General features: G+C 48.9%; 9 protein-coding genes across 9 annotated transcripts; 5 read left to right on the forward strand and 4 right to left on the reverse strand.

Moving 5' to 3' along the window:
• Nucleotides 1–91: 91 nt before the first annotated feature.
• Nucleotides 92–3,632, forward strand: N7471_000728 (uncharacterized protein; the record flags this gene model as incomplete). Its single annotated transcript, XM_057273449.1, has 5 exons — nt 92–582; nt 654–733; nt 802–849; nt 935–1,364; nt 1,424–3,632. 5 exons carry the CDS (start codon nt 92–94, stop codon nt 3,630–3,632), a joined length of 3,258 nt encoding a protein of 1,085 aa, XP_057141628.1.
• A 2,187-nt stretch (nt 3,633–5,819) lies between these two features.
• N7471_000729 (uncharacterized protein) lies at nt 5,820–6,044 on the reverse strand (the record flags this gene model as incomplete). The annotated part of the gene is made up of 1 exon (XM_057273450.1): nt 5,820–6,044. The coding sequence occupies one exon, from the start codon at nt 6,042–6,044 to the stop codon at nt 5,820–5,822; it is 225 nt and encodes a 74-aa protein (XP_057141629.1).
• Nucleotides 6,045–8,779: 2,735 nt separating this feature from the next.
• Nucleotides 8,780–9,068, forward strand: N7471_000730 (uncharacterized protein; the record flags this gene model as incomplete). The annotated part of the gene is given in 2 exon segments (XM_057273451.1): nt 8,780–8,836; nt 8,853–9,068. Coding segments are annotated over 2 exon segments (273 nt in total), but the record flags the coding sequence as incomplete, so codon positions are not given.
• Nucleotides 9,069–9,080: 12 nt separating this feature from the next.
• Nucleotides 9,081–11,305, forward strand: vosA (the record flags this gene model as incomplete). Its single annotated transcript, XM_057273452.1, has 10 exons — nt 9,081–9,127; nt 9,219–9,286; nt 9,400–9,469; nt 9,522–9,667; nt 9,721–9,805; nt 9,863–9,909; nt 9,967–10,075; nt 10,128–10,464; nt 10,525–10,671; nt 10,745–11,305. 10 exons carry the CDS (start codon nt 9,081–9,083, stop codon nt 11,009–11,011), a joined length of 1,323 nt encoding a protein of 440 aa, XP_057141631.1. The 3' UTR covers nt 11,012–11,305.
• Nucleotides 11,306–11,518: 213 nt separating this feature from the next.
• N7471_000732 (uncharacterized protein) lies at nt 11,519–14,151 on the forward strand (the record flags this gene model as incomplete). The annotated part of the gene is made up of 2 exons (XM_057273453.1): nt 11,519–11,638; nt 11,716–14,151. 2 exons carry the CDS (start codon nt 11,519–11,521, stop codon nt 14,149–14,151), a joined length of 2,556 nt encoding a protein of 851 aa, XP_057141632.1.
• Nucleotides 14,152–14,737: 586 nt separating this feature from the next.
• On the reverse strand, nt 14,738–16,984 carry N7471_000733 (cytochrome P450; the record flags this gene model as incomplete). The annotated part of the gene is made up of 8 exons (XM_057273454.1): nt 14,738–14,915; nt 14,993–15,162; nt 15,222–15,303; nt 15,392–15,585; nt 15,642–15,802; nt 16,251–16,469; nt 16,538–16,669; nt 16,729–16,984. The coding sequence occupies 8 exons, from the start codon at nt 16,982–16,984 to the stop codon at nt 14,738–14,740; spliced, it is 1,392 nt and encodes a 463-aa protein (XP_057141633.1).
• A 1,769-nt stretch (nt 16,985–18,753) lies between these two features.
• N7471_000734 (uncharacterized protein) lies at nt 18,754–19,014 on the forward strand (the record flags this gene model as incomplete). The annotated part of the gene is made up of 1 exon (XM_057273455.1): nt 18,754–19,014. The coding sequence occupies one exon, from the start codon at nt 18,754–18,756 to the stop codon at nt 19,012–19,014; it is 261 nt and encodes an 86-aa protein (XP_057141634.1).
• A 159-nt stretch (nt 19,015–19,173) lies between these two features.
• Nucleotides 19,174–20,395, reverse strand: N7471_000735 (ribosylnicotinamide kinase). The gene is made up of 2 exons (XM_057273456.1): nt 20,197–20,395; nt 19,174–20,070 (listed from the first exon to the last, which is right to left on the reverse strand). The coding sequence occupies exons 1-2, from the start codon at nt 20,376–20,378 to the stop codon at nt 19,260–19,262; spliced, it is 993 nt and encodes a 330-aa protein (XP_057141635.1). The 5' UTR covers nt 20,379–20,395; the 3' UTR covers nt 19,174–19,259.
• Nucleotides 20,396–20,870: 475 nt separating this feature from the next.
• Nucleotides 20,871–24,656, reverse strand: N7471_000736 (uncharacterized protein; the record flags this gene model as incomplete). Its single annotated transcript, XM_057273457.1, has 2 exons — nt 20,871–23,653; nt 23,738–24,656. 2 exons carry the CDS (start codon nt 24,654–24,656, stop codon nt 20,871–20,873), a joined length of 3,702 nt encoding a protein of 1,233 aa, XP_057141636.1.
• Between the last annotated feature and the right edge of the window lie 26 nt (nt 24,657–24,682).

The raw sequence follows: 24,682 nt of genomic DNA on the forward strand, positions 1-24,682 counted from the left end.
AGCTTCTTTCACGAAAAGGATACCTCAGTCAGCCTGAGCGCATACAAGAAGCACTGCTGTGCTCAACCTGGCGGTGGCGGTAACTTTCACTATGGCGGCGACGGTGCCGCCAGCAAACGATGAACCGGGCAAACTCGACCCGCCTGTGGACCCGGCCGATAGTGACCTAGATGCGGAGGGCGAAGAAGAAACCGACTTGTATGAAATGGATCAACAGCTCCAAGATGCCGTTCACCGAGCATACACTGGAGAAGTTGATGGGGATGGCCCGGAGGAAGGTGCGGATGGAAACAACTCAAGCGTCAATGGGTTGAAGGGAGAAGACGATGACGACAATGACGAGGACGAGCCTGTTGGAGCTGTCAAGCTACCTGACGACGACGCAGGTTCTGAAGAAGACTATAGAGACTATGCGGAGTCTGAGACAGGCGACGCGGATGCCGATCCCGGGTTTGAGGCAAATGACCGCGACGCTTCAGAACCTGAATCAAGTGACCACGAGTCAGAAGCCGAAGACTGGGAAGCTGAGAGTAATGGCCGCGAGGATGTCGAAACTGATATCCGTAGTGGCTCAAACTGCTTGTAAGTGGAAGGGCTCGATGCAGCACTGGACGCAGAATTAGGACGTTCAGGTACTAATAACGTACCAATAGGGTTTGCAGTCAAGACGAGGAACACGATCCAAGTGAAGATTTTGAGGAATGGCTCACTTGTGTTGTGTGTGGTGATCACTGTACGTCTCGCTCCGTTTGCCCTTTTCCCCGGTTATGTTGGACCATCGCTGACTCGATACCCCAACAGCTCATCGGCAATGCGCTCGCGAACAAGAAGCATATGATGAAACGGAAGGTACGCAACCACATGGTCATTGACTTCTATCTCATCACTTCTCGCCTCTTTGATTTATTACACGTACTAACATCGCAACACCTAGACCCATGGAGGTGTCCTAGCTGTGTTCATAACAATCTAGAGCCCGACACGATAGCAAATCCAGCGACAGAAACCGGACTCGGAGCCTCAGCCCTTCCCAAAGAGCTTCTACCTGCGCACGCTGGCACACATGACGAGGGATTTCATTCTATCTTTGAAACAGGCGTCGACGACGAGATGCTCAATAGCTCGCGATCGCTACGCAAACGAAAGGCCTCGTCAATCGAGGGCGAAGAGCACACACCTGTGCTTCGCAAGAGACTTCGACAAACATCTTTCCGCTCCGATCACCCGATTTTGAACGATGCGGCCTTGGAGGGCGGGGATGCCACTGCTGATGGTGATGTCCACTCTCCTGCTCGGACACGTTCTGTACGCGTGCGACGCACTCGTGCAGTGGACCGGGAGCACTGCCGCGTGGTATCTAGGCAGTTTGGGAAATTGATTATTGGGTTCCGGCTGGAAGAGACAAAAATATCTAAAATAACAGGCTCTCAAATCCGACCGCAACGCAAGAAGAAGAAAGCACCAAAGCCACCACCTGTGGCCCCAGAACCCCAGGCACATTTCGTTCCCCTCCCCCCATATCCTACAACTCCATGACTTTGTTCGACCGTGAAACCGACGACGCCAAATCAAAACCATATGGAGGCATTCTGTCCGAGATCGAACAAGACACATCCAGGACACTCCCCACACAATTCGATCGCGACCGATTCGAACAGGCGCGTCTGAAAGCCGAAGATGAATGGCAACAGAAAGTGAAGGAAGCAGAACTCAATGGCGAAGCCACCCCGCATGCATCACAAAAGGTTTCTGGTCCTCCTTCAAAGATCAAATCTATCAACTTCGGTGGCTACGAAATCGAAACTTGGTATGCAGCGCCTTACCCGGAGGAATACAGCCGCAATCGTGTTCTGTACATTTGCGAGTTCTGTCTCAAGTACATGAACTCGGACTTCGTCGCCTGGCGCCATAAACTTAAGTGCCCTGCGAAGCATCCTCCCGGTGACGAAATTTATCGAGATCGATCGATCTCAATCTTCGAAGTTGATGGGCGCAAGAACCCGGTGTACTGTCAAAATCTTTGCCTTCTCGCAAAACTTTTCCTAGGCTCCAAGACTCTTTACTATGACGTTGAACCGTTCTTATTCTATGTCATGACTGAGTACGATGATCTGGGCTGCCATTTCGTCGGCTACTTCAGCAAAGAAAAACGTCCAAGCTCAGCGAACAATGTTTCCTGCATTCTTACTCTACCCATCCATCAACGCAAAGGCTACGGAAACCTCCTCATCGACTTCTCATACCTCCTTACCCGAATTGAAGGCAAAAATGGATCGCCCGAGAAGCCGCTCTCCGACATGGGTCTGGTGTCGTACCGGAACTACTGGCGATTGATTTTGTCATACCAACTTCGTGATTTGAAGACGCCTGTCAGCATTGCAGATCTGTCTGATCGCACCGGAATGACGGCAGATGACATTGTATCTGCTCTGGAAGGACTTCGAGCTCTCGTGCGGGATCCAATCACCAAGACGTACGCCATCCGTCTCGATCACAAATATTACAACGAGGTCATCAGTGGCTGGGAAAGCAAGGGCTACATCCAGCTCAACCCAGATGCGCTGCTCTGGACACCTTACATTATGGGTCGTAGTAACCAGTCGCATTTCGATCGTGCTCCCATACATACCGTCGCCCCCCGAGAGGACCCGGATGAAGATGAAGATGAGACCGAGGCAAGAGCGACCGACTATGCGGGCAATGTCCGAATGGCGAATGCGTCGGATAGAGACACTCTCGCAGACTCCGCTGGACCGCCTTCCACATTGTCTCTTGCACCTCATGGCTCCCACCATTCTACAGCGGGCACCTCTGAACCACCTGCAATCCCCAACCCTGCAGCTGGAATCCCACCCTCCCGGTTCGAACTTTGGCCTCCTGTGCCTCCCGCAGCACCCCCCAAACGCAGACCTGGTCGCCCATCTGGTAGCACCAAACTCAATAACATGTCAATGACACCCACACCTGCCCGTAATAGCGGTCGCAACACACCTCGACGACCCTCCGGGCTGGCAATGGTCACCCCTGGAGGCAGCATTCGTCGTGGGAGAAGCTCTATCCTCACGGGCTCGCCCGCAGCTGAAGCAACACCTAGCCAGGCCAATGGTCTTGAATTGGAGCAGAGCGAAGTTGTTGAGGAAGAAGCTCTCGTTGATGAGGATGCCGAGAAAATGGCCCCTGTACCCGCAGAAGCCGCAGACGCGAGCGACAAAGAACCGGAGCGTGTCAATGGAGATGTTGCCCAAAAGGAACCTGCCAAGACCAATGGCATTGATGCTGCCGAGTCCGAGCCATCCGAGGACAAGGACACGGAAGCACCCAGGACGCCCGAGAAAAAGACCAACTCTATCTCGAGGTCACCTGGAACAGCAGTGTCCCGTCGATCCAACGATAACCCCAAGACACCGCGATCAGTCAACCGGAAGGCTTTGGTCGAGAAGGTTCACGTTATGATTCCCGCTGAGCCAGGATCTGCTTCCAAGTCACCAGGCAAAGGTGAGGACCAAAAGGCCGTGGCCAATACCATTGGCACCGACGCAGATTCAGACGCAGACGCAGACGCAGACGCAGATGCGGATGCAGAGGTTGACGCCGAGTACGAAGTGGATGGGGATGTCGTGATGCAGACATGATGATCTTGAAGCTTCTGATCCGAGGGGGTTTTTTTTGCCTGCAAAGCAAGTTACGCATGTGGACAGGGCGTTTGTTTTAACGAAATTTCTGATTCCTTTATTTCTCCCTTCTCTTTCCTTTCACGTGTCCCCGGGAACTGCATTATCCCACCGTTTGATTTAATATTCTTTCTCCATTTCTTTTCTTGTTCGAAGGCTACGTTACGCTAAGTGGGTGTCCAGGGGCGACAGGAGTGTCATGTGGCACTCGTCGATCCTCTTTGGTCCATTTACTACTAGTCGCTTTTTCAGGGATTTCATCCAGCACGGAGCAGGGATGGGGGTGTCTGGAGTTTTTTTTTTGCTTGGGTGTTTCTTTTCTCTTTCTATCTAGTTGCGACGAATGAGTACAGTGTGTGATTAGCATGTCTTATGTCAATGTATCAATTACTGGGTAGCTTTTTTCTCTAGTGTACTTACGGAGTAGATTTGTGCCTTGCATACGATATATCTAAGATTAAGTATCATGTCGCGCATTGCATGCCGGTTGAAAACGTCAAGCCCTGGAGATAGTTAGGAGAGATCTGTTAGATAAGCCGAAACTGGAGAAGATTAACAATAATATTTTTATCTAGACCTAATAGCCAATCGTAGTCGTAGCACTTTTTCGTATACGAGGAATAAAACGTAATACTTGATCTCAATAGCTGTGGCTGATCTGTCGCTCATCTGATGTGTTCCACTAGGGGTTCTTGCTGCACATACCCCTGATTATACATTGTTTTCACATTTTAAGGCTATTTCCGCCTTTTTCTGCCTTTTTCCGCCATCTACCTAACAGACTGAGAAGGGGGGGGGGATATGTATAAAACCGGACATCTAAAAAGTCTATCTGAGAAGATCTGAGAGACATGTAAAAAGACTACCCAAGGAGACTAACAAAAAGTATCACTAGAAAAGGCATATAAAAAGACATCTAAAAAGACTGTCTGAGAAGACTGTCTGAGAAGACTACCATAAAAGACCACCAAAAAAATCCTTGACAAGGCGGCATAAGCGGCCCACTATTCTTGTCCAGCAAAAGTACGAATTACTCTGTATAACCCTTGCAGTAGACTCACAATGGGCTTAGTCGACCGAAAATACGGAGTACACCGAAACATCAAGCAATAATCATGAGAATCACGATCATGCATGAGTCTATCGAGTATCCCACAACGGAAGGATTTCAGACCAACCGTTTTAGGAAGGTGAGATTTGCATTAGGATACCCGTGGACGGTGGCATCGGCTTCCCAATATGGAGTACGAGTGATACCAACTAGCATTTTGAGGGATCATATAGATCAGAAAGAATAACAAGATCATACCTTTTACGGAGTAGTGCAATAATAATATAGTAGACACCAATTTATACTCCGTAGTAGTCCCGACAAAGCACCGATCGACAAAAAAGATCGGCGGCCACGGCGCCAACACGGACCGGACAGCTGTCAGGGAGGGAACACAACCATGGAACGGGCCCCAAACCACCATGGGACCATCACTGGCCAACATTTAAGCATAAACACAGTAGCGCCCACCTAGCAGCTCTTAACCACTGGTTCTCAATGGAGATTGCCGCTGTCAGATATGCGCCCTGGATGGATTTTTTTGGCTTTGACTGCGTAATTCGCTGAGTTAATCTCCAATAATAAATTCCACACCGATCTTCCGTGAGTCTAAAATTTCCCTATCCCGCCCCGTCCAGTACGCTCTTCAGTAGTGCTCCATCCCCCCCCCCTTCCTCCTTTTCCCTCGGCCACTTTGTGTGTTGAAGTGCCGAACAGGGGTTCGTGACTACTTGGCCTTTTTTGGATTGTTCTCCACGGGTCCGTTTGAGGCTTTCTTTTTCCCTTTGGTCCTATTATTATTGTACTTTGTAGTCAATAGAACATCCCCGACACTAACAAGTTCCCAGTTTTTTTTTTCCAATCGGGGCCGCAGTGGATTTTGGGCCAGGGTGTGCGCTGTACTTTTAAATTGGAAAAAATTCGAAAAATTCGCTTCCTTTTTGGCGGTCACTTTTAATTTTTCGATTTTCGCACTCGAACTTTCTTTTCTTCTTTTCTCTCTTCGTGTCCCTACTTGTTAGCACCAGTATCACACCCACCCTTCGTCCAATTATTTCGTCTTCTGGAACGAGTCATGCTAGTTAGTTTCCACTGAATCATGACTCTCCAACAGAGGACATGGTGGCTTTCCCCGCCATGACCAAGATCAAGACTTGGGACTTGTGTCCTGGCGCCGGGGCCGAATCCCGGAAGTCAAAAGGAAGTGACAGGTCGTGCTCCCAGCGCTGGGGCTTGCTTGTCGCATAATGATGTGCATCTAGGGCTGTGAGTTTTTTTTCGGGCCTATCAACTGCATTCCCAGGAACTTCTCGCCTGAGCATGATGCAATGGGTAAGAACCACAGCGCAGACCCAGTCAGGCCATCAAAAATGCCCGTACCCTGAGTGTGTTTTCCCGCTTTCCACCCCCTCATTTTTACTTTTTTCCCCTTGTCTTCCTTATTCGATCCCCCCCTTTTTGTCAGCTTGTACTTGTCAGTTTAGCGAATCGCAGACGCTGTTCTCTGGAAGCTGAGTACTGGCGTTGGAAACCCCCACAGCGGGTCCCATCTGCTCCAGTCAAGTGACTCGCCAATACCGATATCACTCTGGCTGCATCATTCAATATTGAGGCCCGGACTTTTGTCGGGCTGATCGGCGCCCTCTGATCGAACTTGATTCCTGCTGTCCTCACCCTTGCATATGATCGCTGCTATCAAAGCTCCCATGATGCGGAGGTAGGTGAACCGTGACAGGAATGCTTGTCATAGCCAACTACACCTGCAGCCCTCCGTATCACATTTTGGCGAGCGATGATTATCGTCGTGATGCCATCCCAACTCGGACCCGAGAATATCTGCATGCAGGCTAGGATTTGGGATGATCTTTGCGAATCCTGCAAGAAAAGGTCCTGATAACGAAAAGGACAAGCGGCCCCTATGCCCAAATAGTGTGGAATGCAAGTCCCTCGGCAAGACGCAGCGACTAATGCCCTAGGATGTGGGATCCACCTATGCACTACCGATGCAGCCAAACCCACCTGAAAGATGACTGAAAAGGAGGGGGGGGAAGTACCGTACATCCTCAGCTGCAAATCGAGGGTCAGCGAGTGTGGCGCAAAGCAGACCCCGTAGTCCATACTAGAAAGTACCGGTTCTTTTTTTTTTTTATCATGATGAACGCCCGATCTGCAAGCTGCAGGACTGCCCCAAACCAGTCTCCGGCATTGATGTGTTTTTCCTTCGTTTCGTTGGCTGATGCATGCTGCCCCCCACCCTATAGCTTGATCAAGGGGATTTCCGGCTGATGCAACCAACCAGCGTCCCCCAACTGCAGTCGACATACAGTAGCTTGCATCAGATCTTGGGCCTGCATGCCTTTCAGGAAATGTGACGCGTCGCGGGGAAAGCCCTGCGTACAGTGATGCAGTGGTGTGTTGTACGTGGCTGCATTTCCCCCTTAAACGCCTTGTCCGAGTCCTGGTCCCGTGCTGCCGTGTGGTTTTTCCTTCTCGCTTTTTCCTTGACTCAACTCTTTCTTTCCTCTCTTGCTTCCCACTGTCGCATCATGACCCGGCATGTATCTTTTCGTCGTCTCGGATCGGAATAAGGTGCTCGACCAGCGCTCTGGGGCTTTACGACGTGCCACTGCACGCGATTGTGACTGTGACTGTGGGGATCATCTCGATAATTTTGTCAATCTTTGAGTGTGTCGGACCTGAGTCTTTGAACGCGCGTGCATTGAGTCCTTTCACCTTGAGCTTCGACATTTGCGTCTTCAAGCGGTACACGCAACCGCAACGCTGCAATTGAAGAATCCACGCGCGGTATTCGAGTATTAGATTTATCACAGCAAGGAGCATCCAGGGCATCAAAAAAAAAAGGTATTGTCTCTTCAATTTTGTTTGTTTGTTCAGGGATGCCCAAGCGAATGTGGGAGGTCCTAGGGCCTGAAGGTATTCTTTGGTTCGGGATGACATAAGGAAGCTACCCAACCATGGTTGGAGCCTTCGTTGACAGGCGGCAGCTATATCCGCCTTGGGAAGTCCTTGAGCTTCAAAATGTGCTTTCTTGATACTGTTTGAACATCCAGGCTAATCATTGCAGGATTGAGATCGGAGTGTGGAGACACAGGAGCAACCCCCGGACATAGGCGATGCGGCTTGATCGTGCATATCTCCACTTTTGACTGGGATGCTTAGACGCCGGACCTGGGCCCGAGTCCACCTGGCGTTTAGACCAACACCCATTACGGCCGACAAGAAAACCGGGTCTGATCACCTGCATAGCCGGCGCCAACCTTGTGGGTTTTTTTATGATCATAAAGAAACAGACGCGGACTAACGGACTAGCCGTTCGCCGTTTTTTCTTCGGACCAACGAGAAAGAGAAGAAAGCCAGAAGTTTACTGCGCATCCGGATCGCCATTCGCCCCCCTCAACCGTGGGTAGCTGAACCTATTCCACTTTTCTTCCGTCTACGGTTTAAATTCCTTCTTTTTTTTTTTTTTTTTGGGGTTTTTCCTTTTCCCAAGGCAGTCACACTTGGTCTTTATCCACTTCAGCTCAGCTGCTCTCGTTTTTGAAGAGATTGCTACTGTGGTAGTATTTTGAGGATCTCTTATTTTTGGTATCCTTTTCTTTTTTTTTTTTTGGATTTTTTTTTTTTAAATTAAAATCCTGGATAATTCATTGGGTTAGTTGATTTTTTTCCTTTTTTCCTTTTTTTTTTGTGGGATTCTGGAATCTGATTTGTTCAAGACTGGGAGATTTGGAAGCCTGTGATCCAATTGATTTTCTGAATTTTTTTCTGAATTTGAATCATTTTTTTTCCCTTTTCCCCCCAATTTATTGATAAATTCTTTTTAGATTTCAGCCGGAATATCTATCTCGGGCGGCCGTTATACCAGAAAAAAAGAGAGCTTAAGGTTTTTGTCTGGAACCGTGTTCGGTTGGCTCTTTCCGCTTGCGAACTGACGACACCACTCCGTTTTCGTCACCTTCGACACATCCATCTCTCACTCACTCTCTCTATCTCTGGCTTGGTGTCCTTCATTTGTCTTCTCTTCCATGGTTGAAAGTCCGACCAGAAAAAAATCATTACCCCACTACAGCTGCCACCCCTCTCCGACGACATCGTGACTCTTTTCCCAGCCTGTCCTTATCTTCTCTGACTGGATTTCTTTCGGTCCAAAGACCCGTTCCTTCCTTTCCTTTCCCACTCTTTACCTTGTAAACCACAGATCACTTTCACCTGGTCTCTGTATTCCCGAGGATCGACTTTCGTATCTGCTGGTTCACTGCGCAGGTGCCTTTCAAAGCAACCTCAAAATTTGGGGGTTCTCTCCACCTTTCCTTGTTTGTCTGTGACTCTTCGTCTTGATGAGTGCGACATTCTCCGACGCCTCTCTCTCGCGCGAAGCTCAGGGGTGAGTCGTTCTTCCCGTGTCTACTTCGACAGGGTCGCAACTCTTACGCGGTCGTCCAGGGAATCCCACTGACAATGTTGAACAACACCAGTTCTGACTTTGACTTGATCATTCGCCAGCAGCCCAATCGGGCCCGCGTGGCGGGGGGCAAGGAAAAAGGTACGTGGAAGCTCCCTCTTTCTCTCCCTCTCTTGTTCCTAGCTAGTCCCCCTCTGTGAAGCGGGGACGCGCGGGACTGACAAAAAAGGAACTGGATCTAATGGTGCCTGCAGAGCGCAAACCTATCGATCCGCCCCCGATCGTCCAGCTCAGGGTGCGAGAGGAGGGCACCTACCTCGCACAGTAAGTGTGTGCTTTCACTGTGGCTTTGCGCGGGTGGCTGACTTTGGCGCAGGCATTACCTGCAAAGCCCTTACTATTTCATGTGCTGCAGTCTGTACGATGCAACAGAAGAGCGTCCCGTGCCCGTCGCACCATCGACTGCATTAGCAGGAACCCTAGTTTCGTCCCTTCACCGGTTGAAGGACGTGGACAACAGCGGTTAGTTCTGGCTTGTCTTGAAAGTCGGACTTTTTCACTGACTGGTGTTGTAGATGGAGGCTTCTTCGTCTTTGGAGATCTCTCGGTGAAGATTGAGGGCGAGTTTCGCCTGAAGTTCACCTTGTTCGAGATGCGAAAGTGAGTAGCACGGTCGGGAGCCTAGTCTGGATTAAATAGCTAACAAAGAGCCAACAGGGACCGTGTCTCCTATTTGAGGACCGTTATTTCAGAGCGGTTCACAGGTAAGAATCTGTGCCGTGGAGAGAGCTAGCAATGGTTGGGTTCTGACAAGCTTGCAGTCTCCCCTCCCAAGAGTTTCCCCGGAATGATGGAGTCAACCCACCTTTCCCGATCATTTGCGGATCAAGGTGTGAAATTGCGCATTCGGAAGGAGCCTCGGACCATGTTGTACGTGCTATGAACCTATGGGAATGTGAAGCCGTGTAGTTAACAGCCGCAGGAAACGAACCACACGACCGGACGAGTTCCATCAGCCAGTCCCTACTCGATCCCCGGAGCGTCAGTCGGTGCAGATTCCTCCATCATCTAGCTATGGAGGCTATCCGCCGACGGCCCGAGATTATAGCTACTACCAGCCGCCGGTCAAGCGTCATCGTACTTCGATCGACTATGGCAGACAGCCGGGCATCTATGATGTGGATAGTCGAATGGCCCGTCAAATGGATCCATATACGCAGCCACCAGCTGCCATGTACGCTGGCCAACCAGCAAACTACCAAACGCCTGCCGCCATGCAGACTTACTCCACGGGGCAGGTGATGCCAGATTTTGCAGCGGTTCGTATTCCCAACCCTTTGCAGATTTTGGGAGCTCTTCGAGCTGACCTCGGTAAATAGATGTACCCCGGCATGCAAGCATCAGCGGGCATGCAAGCGTCAGCCCCCATGTCCCAGATTCCCGATCCTACCGGTCAAAGCCGATCCAGCCAGCAGCAGCAGGCCGCTGTGGGACAACTGATGGCGATGAACCAGCCTGGCACTCCTGTACGGCACCCCTCTGCGAACCAGTGAGAGTGTGGAATAGAACACCTAGCTAAGGATTTTGGACCCGAGACAGACCCAAGATTCGACTGGAGCGATGTTAGCTCAGGGATATGCCCGGTCCGGATACCCCCCTAGCTCGACAATACTTCCTCCTCTGCAGCGGAATCGCGACTATCCTCAAGGAACCAATGGGTCCGCGCGAGCTTATTTCGACCAAACTCCTCAGGCAAATACTCCTATTCTTCCATCTCAAATGGTCAACGAAGGCGATCGATTTGGCTCCGTGGCCGGCCCAGCAACCTTTGATCACCCTGATTCCCCGAATGAAACGCCCCAATGATTTGCTTGACGTTTTCGACGTTCTGGCTTTATGTTATCTTATTTTTTTTTCTTCTGTCTCGATAGACTGGGAGGAGTGTTTCATTATTTTCTTATGCTTGATGCTTTAACTGGGTGGCTAAAGGTTTTCATTTTTTTTTACAGGCGCTGACGGATATAAAAGGGGGAGGTCTTTCTTTCATGGGATTGGGAGAAAAGTGAGATTATTCTTAAGCCCTTCTTGTACATACAGGCCTTTTTTTTTCAAAGCAGTATCACTGGCTAATTGTAAGTGCTGCTTGTCTTTTCTTTTTTTAATGATGTATGAGGTGGAAATGCAATGGCTTACTATCTTTACGTACCTTCCTAATGTTGTTTGCTACCTTCATGGTTTGCAGATGTCCCTTCCTCTCCAACTTCTCTTCTCTTCTCTTCTACTCTCTACTTCTTTTGTTTTCCATCTCCGTCTTTGCTCTCTTATACCAGTTTCCCTTTCAGTTCCTCTTCATCTCCATTTCATCTCATTCTCATGGAGCCCACCATGGAAACCACCATGGACCCCAACGACAGCCCTCTCAGCAACCTCGATGTGTGGTGCGACTGGAGCGGCATCCAAGAAGAACCAGTGTCAATCACAATCGCCATGGAGGTACTGTACCACTAAAGAACCAGGCAACCCTCAACTCCTCTCTTTTGGTCTCAGTACTGACTGTCATCTAAATTCAGCTACAAACGTACCGCCATTCCAACCTGACCTTACCAATCCTCAATGTCCAATCGCCAAACACCGTGAAAACCCCATCTTGGGTCATCCGGCTGAAGCCTGACTCCGCCCACTATGATACCGACACTCCACCCGAGAAAGAGGCTCAGCGGCCTGTCCAGGAATACAGTGATGAGACTGAGAGTTACCCTGCCAAGAATGTCTCCATTTCTGAATCTGGGAGTGTTGTTGTCCACGATGGTTCGCGGGATGACGATCCTCAGGTGGATACCTCGGGGATTTACACCCAGGTTGATAGCCCTGGTAGCTCAACCTCTTCTGACCCTCACAAGAGCCAGATCAACAGTCTGGGTAGCCCGAACTCACCCAACCCTCGTAAGAGATCTGCCAAGGCTGCTTCCCTGCCTGACTCTATCCCTCCTGACGATGAGTACCAAGGCACCCGCCACAAAGTTATGATGACCAAGATCGACCCGTCGCTGGGACTGGAGCCTGTGTCCCGGAACACTAGCACCACCAAGAGCATCGTTAGCTCAATTCCAATTCAAAGTCGTTCTGTCAGTCTGGATGAACTTAGCGTGTTGTTTGAGAACATACCTCCCATTATTCACTGTTGTTCTGCCAGTCTGGAAGAAACCGGCGTGATGCCTGAGAACGTCTCTCCCATTGACAGTCGTTCTGCCAGTCTGGACAAAATCAGCGTGACGGCTGAGAATATTCCGTTGCATCAAGATTTGGAGCCAATTGTGCCAGGTTCCCCGAGCGTTACATCTGAGCATCTCTCGCTAAACTGCAAGGGAGCGGCGGTTGACAATGTACCCGATGAAACTCCTCTGCACAGTGCAGAAACTCCTCTAAGCAAGATAGACTTGAGTGGCACCGAACCACTCACCGAAGCGAACTTGCTCCAGCGGAATTATGATACCCTTTCTACTCGTGGGTGCAACGGCAGCCTTTCTGACACCGAATACAGTGATAGAGAAAAGGAGGACCTGGTTCTTTCCCTTGAATCCATCGGGTCGCCATCATTCTTCACATGCCCTGGGTTTAACCCTCTGCCCCAGACCCCTGCAGAAATTGCCGAAAAACACAAGCCCAAGCTCATCTTGGACAATGACGTTCTTTACGTGCAGACCCCTTCCATTGTCTACTCCGCGACATACCAAATCGCGATTTCGCTCAAAGTCTGGCTGCAAAAAGGAAAATCGAGAGATTGGTGGGAGTTGGTTGTGAGTGGGCTGCCTCGACTGGCGCAATTCGAGTTTGGTTATCTCTACTTCCGAACACCCCCGGGCCAGGGGATGGAATTCATGACTTCGTCTTTCAAACGACATACGCTCGTGGAAAGCTGCTTGATGGCCCAATTCTATGGTGGAAAAAGCCTCGTGATTCCGTTCCGCAAGTGCAATGCAGAATACTACGGGCAACTTAAGGACTACAAAGTCAACACAGTCATACGGGCCGAGGTGGCAGAGGCCAGCGATCCATCGTCCTATCTGATCAAATACAATGCTGTTTGCTCCATTGATCTCATCAATCACAACTTCTGGTCCGAGAAGTGCCAATTCTACATTTTTGTGCATGGCGGCCCGGACGGCGAGTTTGATGCCTTTTTTACAGCTAAAAAACCTCTCATAAACTCAGTTCGGCTGCAGCCAGCAGATGGCAGTGGAATCTCGCGCATCAATATCATCAGCGTTCCCCAGGCTCTGGAGATGTTCACGGTGTCGTGGGATTTCAAGCTGCCAAGAGGCAAGGCTGTTACCTGGCTGCCATGGATCAATACCACATTCAGCTGCAAGGATGCTAAAACTATTCTCCAAGATGATTACATCATTTATGGGCCCAAGCATGAGGTTGTTCCTCTGAAGCATCAGAGTGTTGATACTAGGTGCCAATTTTCATGTGGTCAACTGGGTGAGCTTAACCGTTTTAAGCCTACAGTCCATAAAACTCCACATCTCCATGGGCCTCTGTTTGGCAAAGTGCCAACTTCCAAGTCTACGAGTACACAGACCCTAGTTGCGGAAACTCCAGCTCTCAGATCAAGAGTTGCCGTGACTCCAGTCGCTGAGCCAAAGAAGCCGCGCCGTGTACGCGGACTGTGGACCCTGTGGGCCCTGATCATGTTCTTTTTCCAACTGCTTTGTTTGCTGGCGTCTGTTCATACCATTTACTGGTCGTACTTGCTGCGCAACTGTGTGTTCCGCGAAGTGTATGTCTATGGCCCAGTGGACTACGCAGAGCATTTTACGACGAATGCTGATGTGGAGAAAGAGGCGGACACTGTCCTGGCGGAGTTCAATCTTCAACCTGAGCTGATTCAATCTGAAGTTCAGCAGTATATCAACACTACACCTGCCGACATCACCCCAATGCCCTTGAGAGACCGCATTGATTACTTTCTCGGATGGCGAGGACCAATTGCGCGGGGGTAAATCTTTGACGATGGGGGTGGTTTAGTATCGTTACGGAGGAGAATACCGGGACATGAATGAGAAACCGCAGAATCAGGCGCAGCCATCGCTGCAGTTAGCAGATACCAAACATAGAAGACAAAAATCTATTGATTAAGCCACTTCATACGTACTTATACTCCATACTATCTAGGTAGTGTATCCCTGGTTATACATACAAAACTCGTCTGTACATACAATTTTCCCCTCCTTTTTCTACCATCTAGCTATAGAACTGAGAAAGGAGAGAAAATATCTGAAAGAAAGACACCTAAAAAGACACCTAAAAAGACACCTAAAAGACTATTAAAAAGACATGACAAGGCCGCATAATCGGCCGGCTATCTTGTATACTGCAGTTCTTTGTCACACAATTGCCGTTGTCCTTGAGTTTACTATCCATAGGTGTTGATGTGCTACTTTGGGCACTGATATCGTGAATTGCCTATTGAGTCGGCTAGTGGACAGACTACACAGCAATCGATTATTATACAAAAATAGTTCTTTATCCCACTCTATCAATCCTGATAGGAAGGAGAGTTACACCAAACATTCCTTTTGGGCCTGCTCAGTGAGGTGCTTTTGTCAGGAAGGCTCTAACCCCCGGTGAATCACGTCGCGGCATCGAAAAAAGGAGTCCGTGAACTGGAATAACATCGGTCTCGTCGGTTTCGTATAGGTGTATCTTAGGCACTCCCGGGCGATAGAGATGGGCAATGGCACGATACAATTCCATCCAGGCCAAGCTAGATACCAATGTTGTTCGAACGGTCAGAAATGGTACAAAATATAGTATAAAGAAGGTTGCGAGTTCCAAACTCACTGTTGCCCGAGACACGGCCTAGAGCCTTTTGCGAACGGCACGAAATGATTGTTCATCTCCCGCAGCTTGTCGGGGGAAGAATTAAGCCAGCGGTCCGGTTCGAATGAATATGGATTAGTGAAGACTACCGGGTCCATATGCATCCAGTAGGTAGTCATAGACACGGCTGTCTATGCTGGGTTGTCAGATCGCAGGATAGAACACGCATTATAGTATGGGTTGTACTAACTCTTTTGGGGATCCTCCATTGGTTGTAGTATAACTCATCGTCCGAGATCCGCGGGGCTCGGAGCATATTACCAATTGCCAAGCTATGGAGATCGTTAGCAACAATAGACACTGGGCGAAAAGCGAAAAGAAGACGAAGAGAAAGAAAAAAAGAAAAGGGGAGAATCCCACCGTAAACCCTCCTTAATACAAGCAGAAAGATACGGAATCTTCTCGAGCTCTCTCCATGATACGGAATCGCTCTGTGCAAAGACCGGACGGAGAGCCTCACACAGAATATTGCGCTTGTTATCATTTAGGCAGAGGAAAGCAACAATAGTCTCGATGGTTCGACCCGAATTGTATGTTCCCGCTTGTTGAATAAGCTAAGATAAGTAAGATTAACCACTCGTTGTCAGATGTTGGGGATAAACTGTCCTACCTGTGCAACTCGGCTGCATGACTCGACCCCGTATGGTGTATCGGTACGCTCGCTGTGAACAAGGTGGTCGAATACCGTTGTGTCTGCCCGGTTCTTTGCTTCCTTAGCTGGGCGTGATTTTGAGTTCAGGATTTCTCGTCTTGCTTTCTGCTCATGGTCAGCTAATAAATCGAGAATTGTAAACCATTGAGAAAGGGCTGGAGGGAAAATCATTTACATCATCCCAGACCCTCCATTCAGTCGTTTTTTCCATGATAAATCTGATCAGTGGCGTTGTCATTGCTCTATATTCAAATAGTCAGTGACGGATACCCGGTCGACTGCTTGACGAAGGAGCGAGTCTAACTTACCTTGCTAGCCATGGGAGGTGAGCAAAGAGTGGAATGGCCAAGAGACCTCGTTTAACATTTTGATACCTATGTATTTCATTAGTGTCTTCTACGAGCTTTCGTACTGGAATCTTACCAGGGGGCGTTGAATGCAGGATCACTCAAAAAGTCACTTGGGTGTTCGAATAGAACTGACGAGATAACATCTAGATGAAGCAGGCCATTAGACACAAGCCATGCTTTTGGTATTAGTGGCTTTTTCAAGAGTAATATCCCTTACCATTTGTATATGAGTTGAAGGCGTGGGACAGATTTACAATCACGGGATTGCCCGGGTCGGCATTGACACTGGCTAGCTCTTCCAGTTTCTGACCAAGCTTGAGGACACATGCCTCGATTCGAGGTTCAACCCGGCTGATACCAGCGGGGGAGAAGAACGGCTTCAAAGGCGCTATGCTAGCTCGATGTATATCATGATCTATTGAGAGGGCAACCATATCTAGGAGTAGTTTCAGCAGGGCTCTAAGACGCAGATGCGAGATCGAAAGTCGGATTGGATTGTCTTACCTTCAAAACCGGTTCCCCGACCGAAGCGGTGGTAGCCATTGCTCTTCCTGACTGCAGTTGAGACATAAAGTTGGTCATAAAATGACGCATCAGCGATGTGGAGTTCGTCTGGTGAGATGCGAACAATTGGTCCTAATCGCTATCAGTAAGAACGGTAGGTACCGAGGTTTGCTCGATCCATATGAACACACCATATTCATCATGTATCTCTTTGATACGTTGGTAGTATTTCCCAGTCAAAACCCAGTCGTAGTAGAACTCATACCAGAATGTAACTGCCGCGAGTTTGGGACCGGGAAATCCGGCAATTGGGCTGAGCCATAGACGGATAACAGCCAAAGAAACAGCGTATAACACTCCCAAGAGAATGGAGAAAGTGATCATGTCGGTGTATGCGACGGATGGATATCCCGAAAAGGAAATACCACCGAAGGAAGAGTCATACATTGTGAGTGGGTGACTGGTAGGGTATAGGGTATAGACAGATAGATACCAAGGAGGATCGCGGGTTTCGTTATATAGCTCTTGTTTCAGATCACAGCAGTGTCCCGGCAGCAGGCGGCTTATTCTATAAGCCTTAATTACTCAATGATCACATCTGTTGAAAACGGGATATTGACTTTTATCTATGACGATTATGATAAGGTCAAGATCAAGTTTAGTTCCACTCATTTCTAGCTATAACTACATATGTACCCATCAAATATCTAGAAAAAATCCGGCATTTGTTGCAACACATTAGGAATCAAGGGAAGTTGTTCCTTGATTTCTCTCCGGATCCGGTGGCCGCGTAGCGTAATCCACATGGGAGCCCATAGTAAATGCGATAAATTACAACTCGATATCTCAACAACGGTGGTTTATAGGAACTTTTTCTTATAGCCTAATATTTCTTATATAATATCTAACCCTCGGGAATTTGGAGAATCTCTATAGCTTACACTTACAGACTCAAATATATACTTCTGGCTCACAGCAACGTAATTCTCGATGCCGTGATAATAAAGCTTTTCGATTTCCTCAAAATTGATATATACTGTTAATGAGCCTTATCAATAGCTATCGACAAATATTGAAATCAAATTAAAACATGGTTGTTGAGATATCGAGTTGTACTTTATTGCATTTACTATGGTGTTTAGCCTAAGACTGGGCTTCACGGAAACTTTTGCGGAGTGACTATATAACTACGTCCGATTCAAGCTATGTCATTTGGAAGACGGAAGTCATGCATTCCATTCCCTAGCCCGGGGGTGTTCAGAAGTAGAGATGACTAGACTCGAATTGGGCCAGTTGAGGCAGTCCACTCACATCCCATTCCCATCAATCCCTCGATTTTCCTTTCTGAAGCCTGACCTTGAGCTAAATCAGATTATACCCCAAAATCAAATCAACAGCCCACCTCCAAACACTCCCACAGCCCGGTGCAGCCTCAACTCCAATATCAGTCCTGCCGCGGCCAGGGCAATACCGGGAGGCGTGGTTTGAAGGGTTGCACGCCTATTGATGCCAGGGGGTATAACCAGTTCTCGTTCAACGAAGCGGGACAGTTCAAGTTGTGCCTTTGGGGAAATAGAGAGTGCTCTGGCGATGCGGTTACCAGCGTGAATGGTGGCTCGGTTTCTTGGAGTTGATAGTGCCGGTGACTTTTCGGTCGTTATTGGGGACAATGTCTGTTAGGCGGACTATGAATTGAGAGAGTGGATGGAACGAAATATCTGCCTGGCTTTATATCTTTAGTCAACAAAATTGATTGAGAAACTTGGGATGGAGATAGCCTATATAACGGGTGTCTTGGGCATCCTTGACAAGCATTTAGGAATAAAAAGTTTTGCCTTCCCACACAGTACCATCTCATGACCGTTATATGACTGGCATTGAAAAACATCCCTGAAATCGTTAAGTAGTGGTTGACTACCTAGGTACCTAGGTAAGAATTACTTTGACCGGCACCAGAGCGGTACCCAATTAGGAAAGTGTATATAGAAAGTTATCAGGCAACAATGCGCTATCATTACTTTTGTATCCATGGATGCATTAATTGAATTCCAAGGTTAAATACATAAGTTATAGATACATATGTATATAAAGGAGTGTATATTCGCAAATACTTGTTTACTAGATCTGTATGATATCCTTCTAAGCTGATTACCTCCAATTTCTAAAACCTCTATTATCAACTATCAAGCCTTCTTAAGAACGTCCTTCTACTCATAATGGCCGTCATCTTTCTAGTATTTGCTCGGAACCCTGCCCCCGAGGAATTTGTTACCCTCGTTACCGAAGCCCTTCAAAGGATCAGTCCTAACCTCACCGTGTCCGAGCGAACTGAAGATACTATTACCTTCACTTCTCCTGTGCTGCAGACCATCGAAATCTACCATGATATTGTCGAATCATGGTTCCATTCGGACCCTCCAATTATCACTACCTCCCGAATGACGGCATCACCTCCTCTCCTACTCCCACGCCTTTGAGGGACCGCATCGACTGTCTTGCCGGATGGCGAGGACCAATTTTGCGGGAGTGAATCTTCTTTAACGATGGGGATGGCTTCAAAAGTATCGTTACGAAAGGGAATACCGGGAAGTGGATTGCAGAAGCAGGCGCAGCCATCGCTACAGTTAGCAGATAGCAAAAAAAAAGACACAAGTCTATTGCTTAAGCCACTAAATACGCACTTGTATACTGTACCATTTAGATCATGCATATTGTACTATACCTACGTCCGATCCAAATAATATCCCAGAATCAACTCAACCGCCCACTTCAAAACAACATCCATCCCTGCACTCCCACAGCCCGGTGCAACCTCAACCCCAACATCAGTCCTAGCCCTAGTCCCATCCCCAATCCTCCGAACAAGATCAGCCTCCGCCAGAGCCTGGCTCCCGTCCTTCTTATCCTCGTCTCCATCCTCGGCAATCAATAGCCAAGCATGATCCGTCACATACCGTGGCCAGACAACATCATCCACATACCCAGGCGGATCGACCCAGAAATTCTGCGGTGGACGATCATCCTCAGCATCAAGATCAATATCCGTCCCCGTCTTTCCATCCCCACCATCTCCCCCATTTTCAGATGTCTGCACTGGCGGTTCCGGCGCCGGCCCAACAGTCACATATCCACTCCTCCCCTCGCGTCTAGCCTTAACAAGCTCATATGCCGCAGGCAGGAAAAGAGGAAGATGTATAGCGTCATGAACGGAGCGGAGCGCGTGCTGTTCTTGCTCGGGAGGCGCAAATAGCAAAAATCCCTCTAGGAATGCAATGGTCGGGTTCTCGGTGTTTTTTCTTGCTGCTTCGTCCTGCAACCGAGAACTAACAAGACTTCTCAACTCCTGCACGATCTCGTCCGACACCCCGGAATCTGTCGCGTCGTTTTGGTCTTCCTTGCTCCGTAGCCGCGGCGGGAGTGTTCCGTTTTCGCGCACGTAGTGCAGTGCTTGCGAGAGGAAGGGGATATCGATTGCGGAGGCTGTGTCCCAGTCTTGGATTTGTTCGCCGGAGGCGGTTGTTGTGTAGGGGATTCTGGGGTGTGTCAGTATGGGATTTGGGTTGGAGTTTGGTGTTGGGGTTAATGGAGGATGGTCTGTTTCACTTGAGACGGGGTATATGTATGGGGGCTGAGGTAATAACCTTGGAAGGTATACGCACTTATCGTCCGGGAAATAGAAATCATCTTCGTGGATTATGAACGTGTTTAGACGTGAGTCCTTGGGCTTAAGATTCACCCCGCAGAATACACGCTGCAGTAACCGCGCGAGGGTCGTCTTGCCGCTGCTTGAGGGCCCGGAGATCCCTATTAATACGGCTTTCTCTTGTACTGGCTTGCTCATTTCTTCTTCCTGGTAATTTGGGAGGAATTGGAGAATTGACGCTTTCCAAGCGCCGAGTGAGGGGTGCGATTGTAAGAAACGGCTTATCTCTTATCGTTAACCTCATAGACCCACCTGGGCATCTATGTTGTATGGATGCTTTGTATACATCTAAAAATAACATTTGAAAACAAGTCGGTGTATTCTTACATATAGCGTATGATTATCTTGGGCCAATTCCAGGGTCACTATTACATATATGGCTAGTACTAATACTCATATTATTAGCAGCAGTTGGTGGGTAGCTATCTCCAATGTGACATTTTTATCATCTTTCGAGGAATCACACGCTTTAAAACTTAGTTTACTTCATCTTATGTTGCCACATGTATACTTGGTGTATGAAGTAATTCTTTCTCTCTTGACTTGAATAAGTTAACAAGTTTCAATATGGGTATCCATCATGGTAAGAAAATCTAAAATGGCGCTAGAACGTAAAATCGTACAAATATCTTATGGCTTGAACGGCCCGAACAATGAGACTCGTGGCGTAACACCGTGCCCAGGCAAACCTGGCACAGAGTGCATCGGCATGAATTGCACTGAACCAGATGCTCCGGATGCTCCAACACTATCCCCAATAACCGCCACATGCTCTGCAAAGCCAGTCCGCGAAGGCCCAGACACAGGGACGCCTGTCCCAGACGCTGAATTCGACGCAGGCACAGACTGCAGCGGCGCAGGAACCGCAGCCACAGAACCCCCACCCATGATCTGGTCATGCTCCGCAAAGCCAATCCGTGGCCGCTTGGCCGGTCGCCCCTGAACACCAGTCGAATCGGAATCGGCATCGGACTCCCGAACCGGCTGCTGTCCCCGCTGTGCCTTCTGCCGCGATGGCCCACGCGTAGGGACCGCCTCGCTATCTGGAATCGGCAATTTATGCCGATCAAATAGCCCGAGCGGATGTGCCAGCGGAGCCATGCCGGCCGAAGCCTCGTCGGGCATGGGAAGGAATGGCTCGTTCTTAATTATCTCGCTCATGGTACTATCTTTGAGCGGGTTATCTCCTGCAAGCTTCGTCTCTTCAGCGGTCATATTTTTGCTGCGGTTGAGCATCCGGTGTTCGAGGGTGTCGCCTAGGACGAGAGTTTCGACGTAGACTGGTCTTGTTTGGCCGATTCTGTGGGCTCGTTTGATGGCTTGGCTTTCGACATTACGTTCCCAAATTGGGTTGACGATGTACATCCGTGAGGCTTGTGGGATGTGGAGGCCGTGCGAGGCTTGTCCGACGTCCATCAGCAGAACGCGGACATCTTCGATTTGGCGGAATTGGTTCAGATGCTTGGTTCTGAGTTTTAATCCCATGCTCTTGTAACTGGCGTAGGTGCGGAAGTTGACTGCTAGTAGCTCCAGGCCTTGCTCGACCCAGGAAGCGACGTTGTCGTGTTCATAGAAGATGATGATTTTGTCGGTCTTCTGGAACTTCAGCACTTGCTCCAACAAGTACCGAAGCTTGGCTGATGTTACTCCTTCCAGCTTCGTTTGCGTCAAGGGCGAAGTCTCTGGGAGAGTCCGGAAGACATTCTTCTTAAAAGTTTGTGGCTGATTCCTTTTTCTCTTCGGGTTTGATTGGTCTACTGGAGGATTAGCCAACTCGGGGGCCCCACTGTGAGCAAGAACAGCTGTCTGGCTGTGTTTAATCAGCTCCCGACGAACTTTGATACCCTCTCCTGCGAGACCTTCGGCGGGATCAGAGGTGCGGAGATGGTTCATCACAAATTGTTGCGCGCGACGTGCCTGGGTCATACCCATGAGCAGGGACTCGTGGTCGGCACCTGTGGGATCAAGGGCCCACATATTACGAGCATGCTCTGGGAAATGCCGAACAAAGACTCCAAGCTCATGCATCTTTTTGAACCCATTCCAACCAGGAGAACCCATTGCCTTTCGTGCGATCTGGATTCCATGTTTCAATTGGTTGAAATCCGCCACTGTCATCTTCTCTTGGTTTTCCTCCAGATATTCCAGAGCAATGTCGACAGTATTTTGGACATCGTTATCGGCGCCAGCCCACCAAAATCCAGCCAGGCGTAAGTTTTTTATCAATTCAGTGAGTTTGGTTTTGTTTTTGTCATGAAACATATAATCAGGACCTTCACGTTCAGATGTAATGGCGTTGACTGCGAGTGTGAAAAGGAACATGTTGATATACAGCCGGTCGTAGAAGGTCGGCCCAAGGTAAACCACCTTGTTATACAGCGGTGGAAGAGTGATCTCTTTTCTGACCGTTTCGTACCGGTGTCGCACAACAAGACTCTGGAGAGTCGCACGTAAAGATGGGGATTTTCGAGGCATTCCATCTTCACCCACTATTTTTGTGTAAAGTGGCCAATCCCTATGATTGTTGGACCAAGGCTTTAGATCGAAGAAATCATGAACCATGTAGCTCAACTTCTTTAAATCTTTGATTTCATGGTTAATGGCATTGCCCGCCTTTTTGCGTTTTTGCAACTGATCGTCGTGTGACGATTCAGTATAGTCTGTGTCCACTTCCTGTGAAGCAATGCTAAGTTCCACTCCATACAATTCGGAGAGAGGAGTCCCCGAAATGATCCAGCGGCGCTCAAATTGCAGCCGCTCTTTTAGCAAGTCGACCATGTTCGTTTTTTCAGCGGCAACGTCGTGCCCTTCATCGACAATAACTCGCAACCAGTGAAGATTGAGGATTGAAGAATTCGGCTGCAGCCCAACTTTTACTCCTTTTGGAACTTCTTGCGTAAATCGGGTTTTGGAGAACAGCACAATGTCAAAGTCCATTAGTTCATCCGTTGATGGTGTTTTGTCCTTATTTTGCAGAACTAGGACTTTCAGATCACTAGTGTGAGTAGCGATCTCACGTTCCCAGTGGTCCACCAAGTTTTCCGGGACAATAACGAGTGTACCAGAGCAAAGACGAATTTGCTTGGCCGACCGGCCGTGCAATGAGACATCTCTTTGGCGAGGGTTTTGAGCCGGTATCATGTAGGAAGCACCGTGGGCCACACAAGCCTTCCTACAATTACTATGATCTTTCCCTTCATCTTTCAGTATCCGGTCAAAGTAGTCCTTCCAGGGCAGGGAAAAGCGACCAATAGCAGTAGCAGCCATTTCCGTTAATGTTCCAGTCTTGTTCCTGATGAGGTTATCGAGTGTTTGATACTCCACCGGGATTTTGGGGAAATGTCCCCGCGTAGCCAATATCACAGCAAGACTGATGAGGGTTTTCCCGCATCCCATGGACTCTGCCAAAATCCCTAGTAATAGTCAGTATAGTTCACTAAGATATCCACAGCCCAACAATCACTGAGAAAATCAGCGTCAAATATATAAGTGCCTACCTCCACAGGCCTCGGGATACAATATCTTGTCCCTCAGAATGCTCCCAGATTCCTTGTCATAATAAAACTCCAACCCAGTCGGACCCCGCCAAGGCTGGAATCTCGGATCAAGCGCCAGCCCCGGCTGTACCTCCCGCTGAACCATCACAGCAGCGGATTCGCACTGAAACGGATGAAGCTTTGTTTTAAGACCTCGAACCGAATTGCTAAGCAATTCCTCCATGACACGCCAGGAGTGCGGATCTGTTACTTGGTCCAAGTTTGGTTTGGGTTCTTGCAGCGTATTGTATATGTAATACAGGGATTCTTCTTCTTCGTTATCGGGTTGAGTGTTGGCAATACCAGCATGGGCATCAACCAAGCCGTTCCATGCTTCAGGGGAGCTGTCGATCTTGGACATGACGCCTTTGAGAGCTTTGACAACCTTGCCATTTGACCGCGGTGCGTTTGGTAGCACGAAAATCTGTACATTGTCGCTGTCGCCAAGAGTACGTGTGCGGATCCATTTGTGCTTTTCCAGCAGCGCTATGTCGGAGTCCGGGTAGCGGGGCGTGGATGAAGATTTGCCCAAGACGCCAGCTGGGATATAGTGACCAATATACTTATCTGTTGCCTCTGGTGTGTGGGGGTCAAGAAGCTTATCTGCGACCTGTTGGTCGAGAGGCCCATCTGTCACCTCTGGATCGAGAGACTCCTTTGCCTCCTCTGAGATGAAAGTATCGATAGGCTCATCCATTGCCTCTGGGACTGGGATGAAAGGGTTGAGAAGCTCATCCATCGCCTCCGGGTCTTCAAATTTCATATCGGGTTCAGGACTGGATGGGGCCACGGAAAGTCGAGGAAGCCACGAAGGTAAATGGTTGATCTCTACTGGCGCTCTCCTCCAGCTGCCCGAGACCCATTGTCCTGGCTCTGACATGGTGAATGGTTGCAAGAAAAACAACA

Source organism: Penicillium samsonianum, assembly GCF_028829775.1.
Source record: "Penicillium samsonianum strain IBT 33392 chromosome Unknown utg000001l_segment0_segment0, whole genome shotgun sequence".
Classification (NCBI taxonomy): Eukaryota; Fungi; Ascomycota; class Eurotiomycetes; order Eurotiales; family Aspergillaceae; genus Penicillium; species Penicillium samsonianum.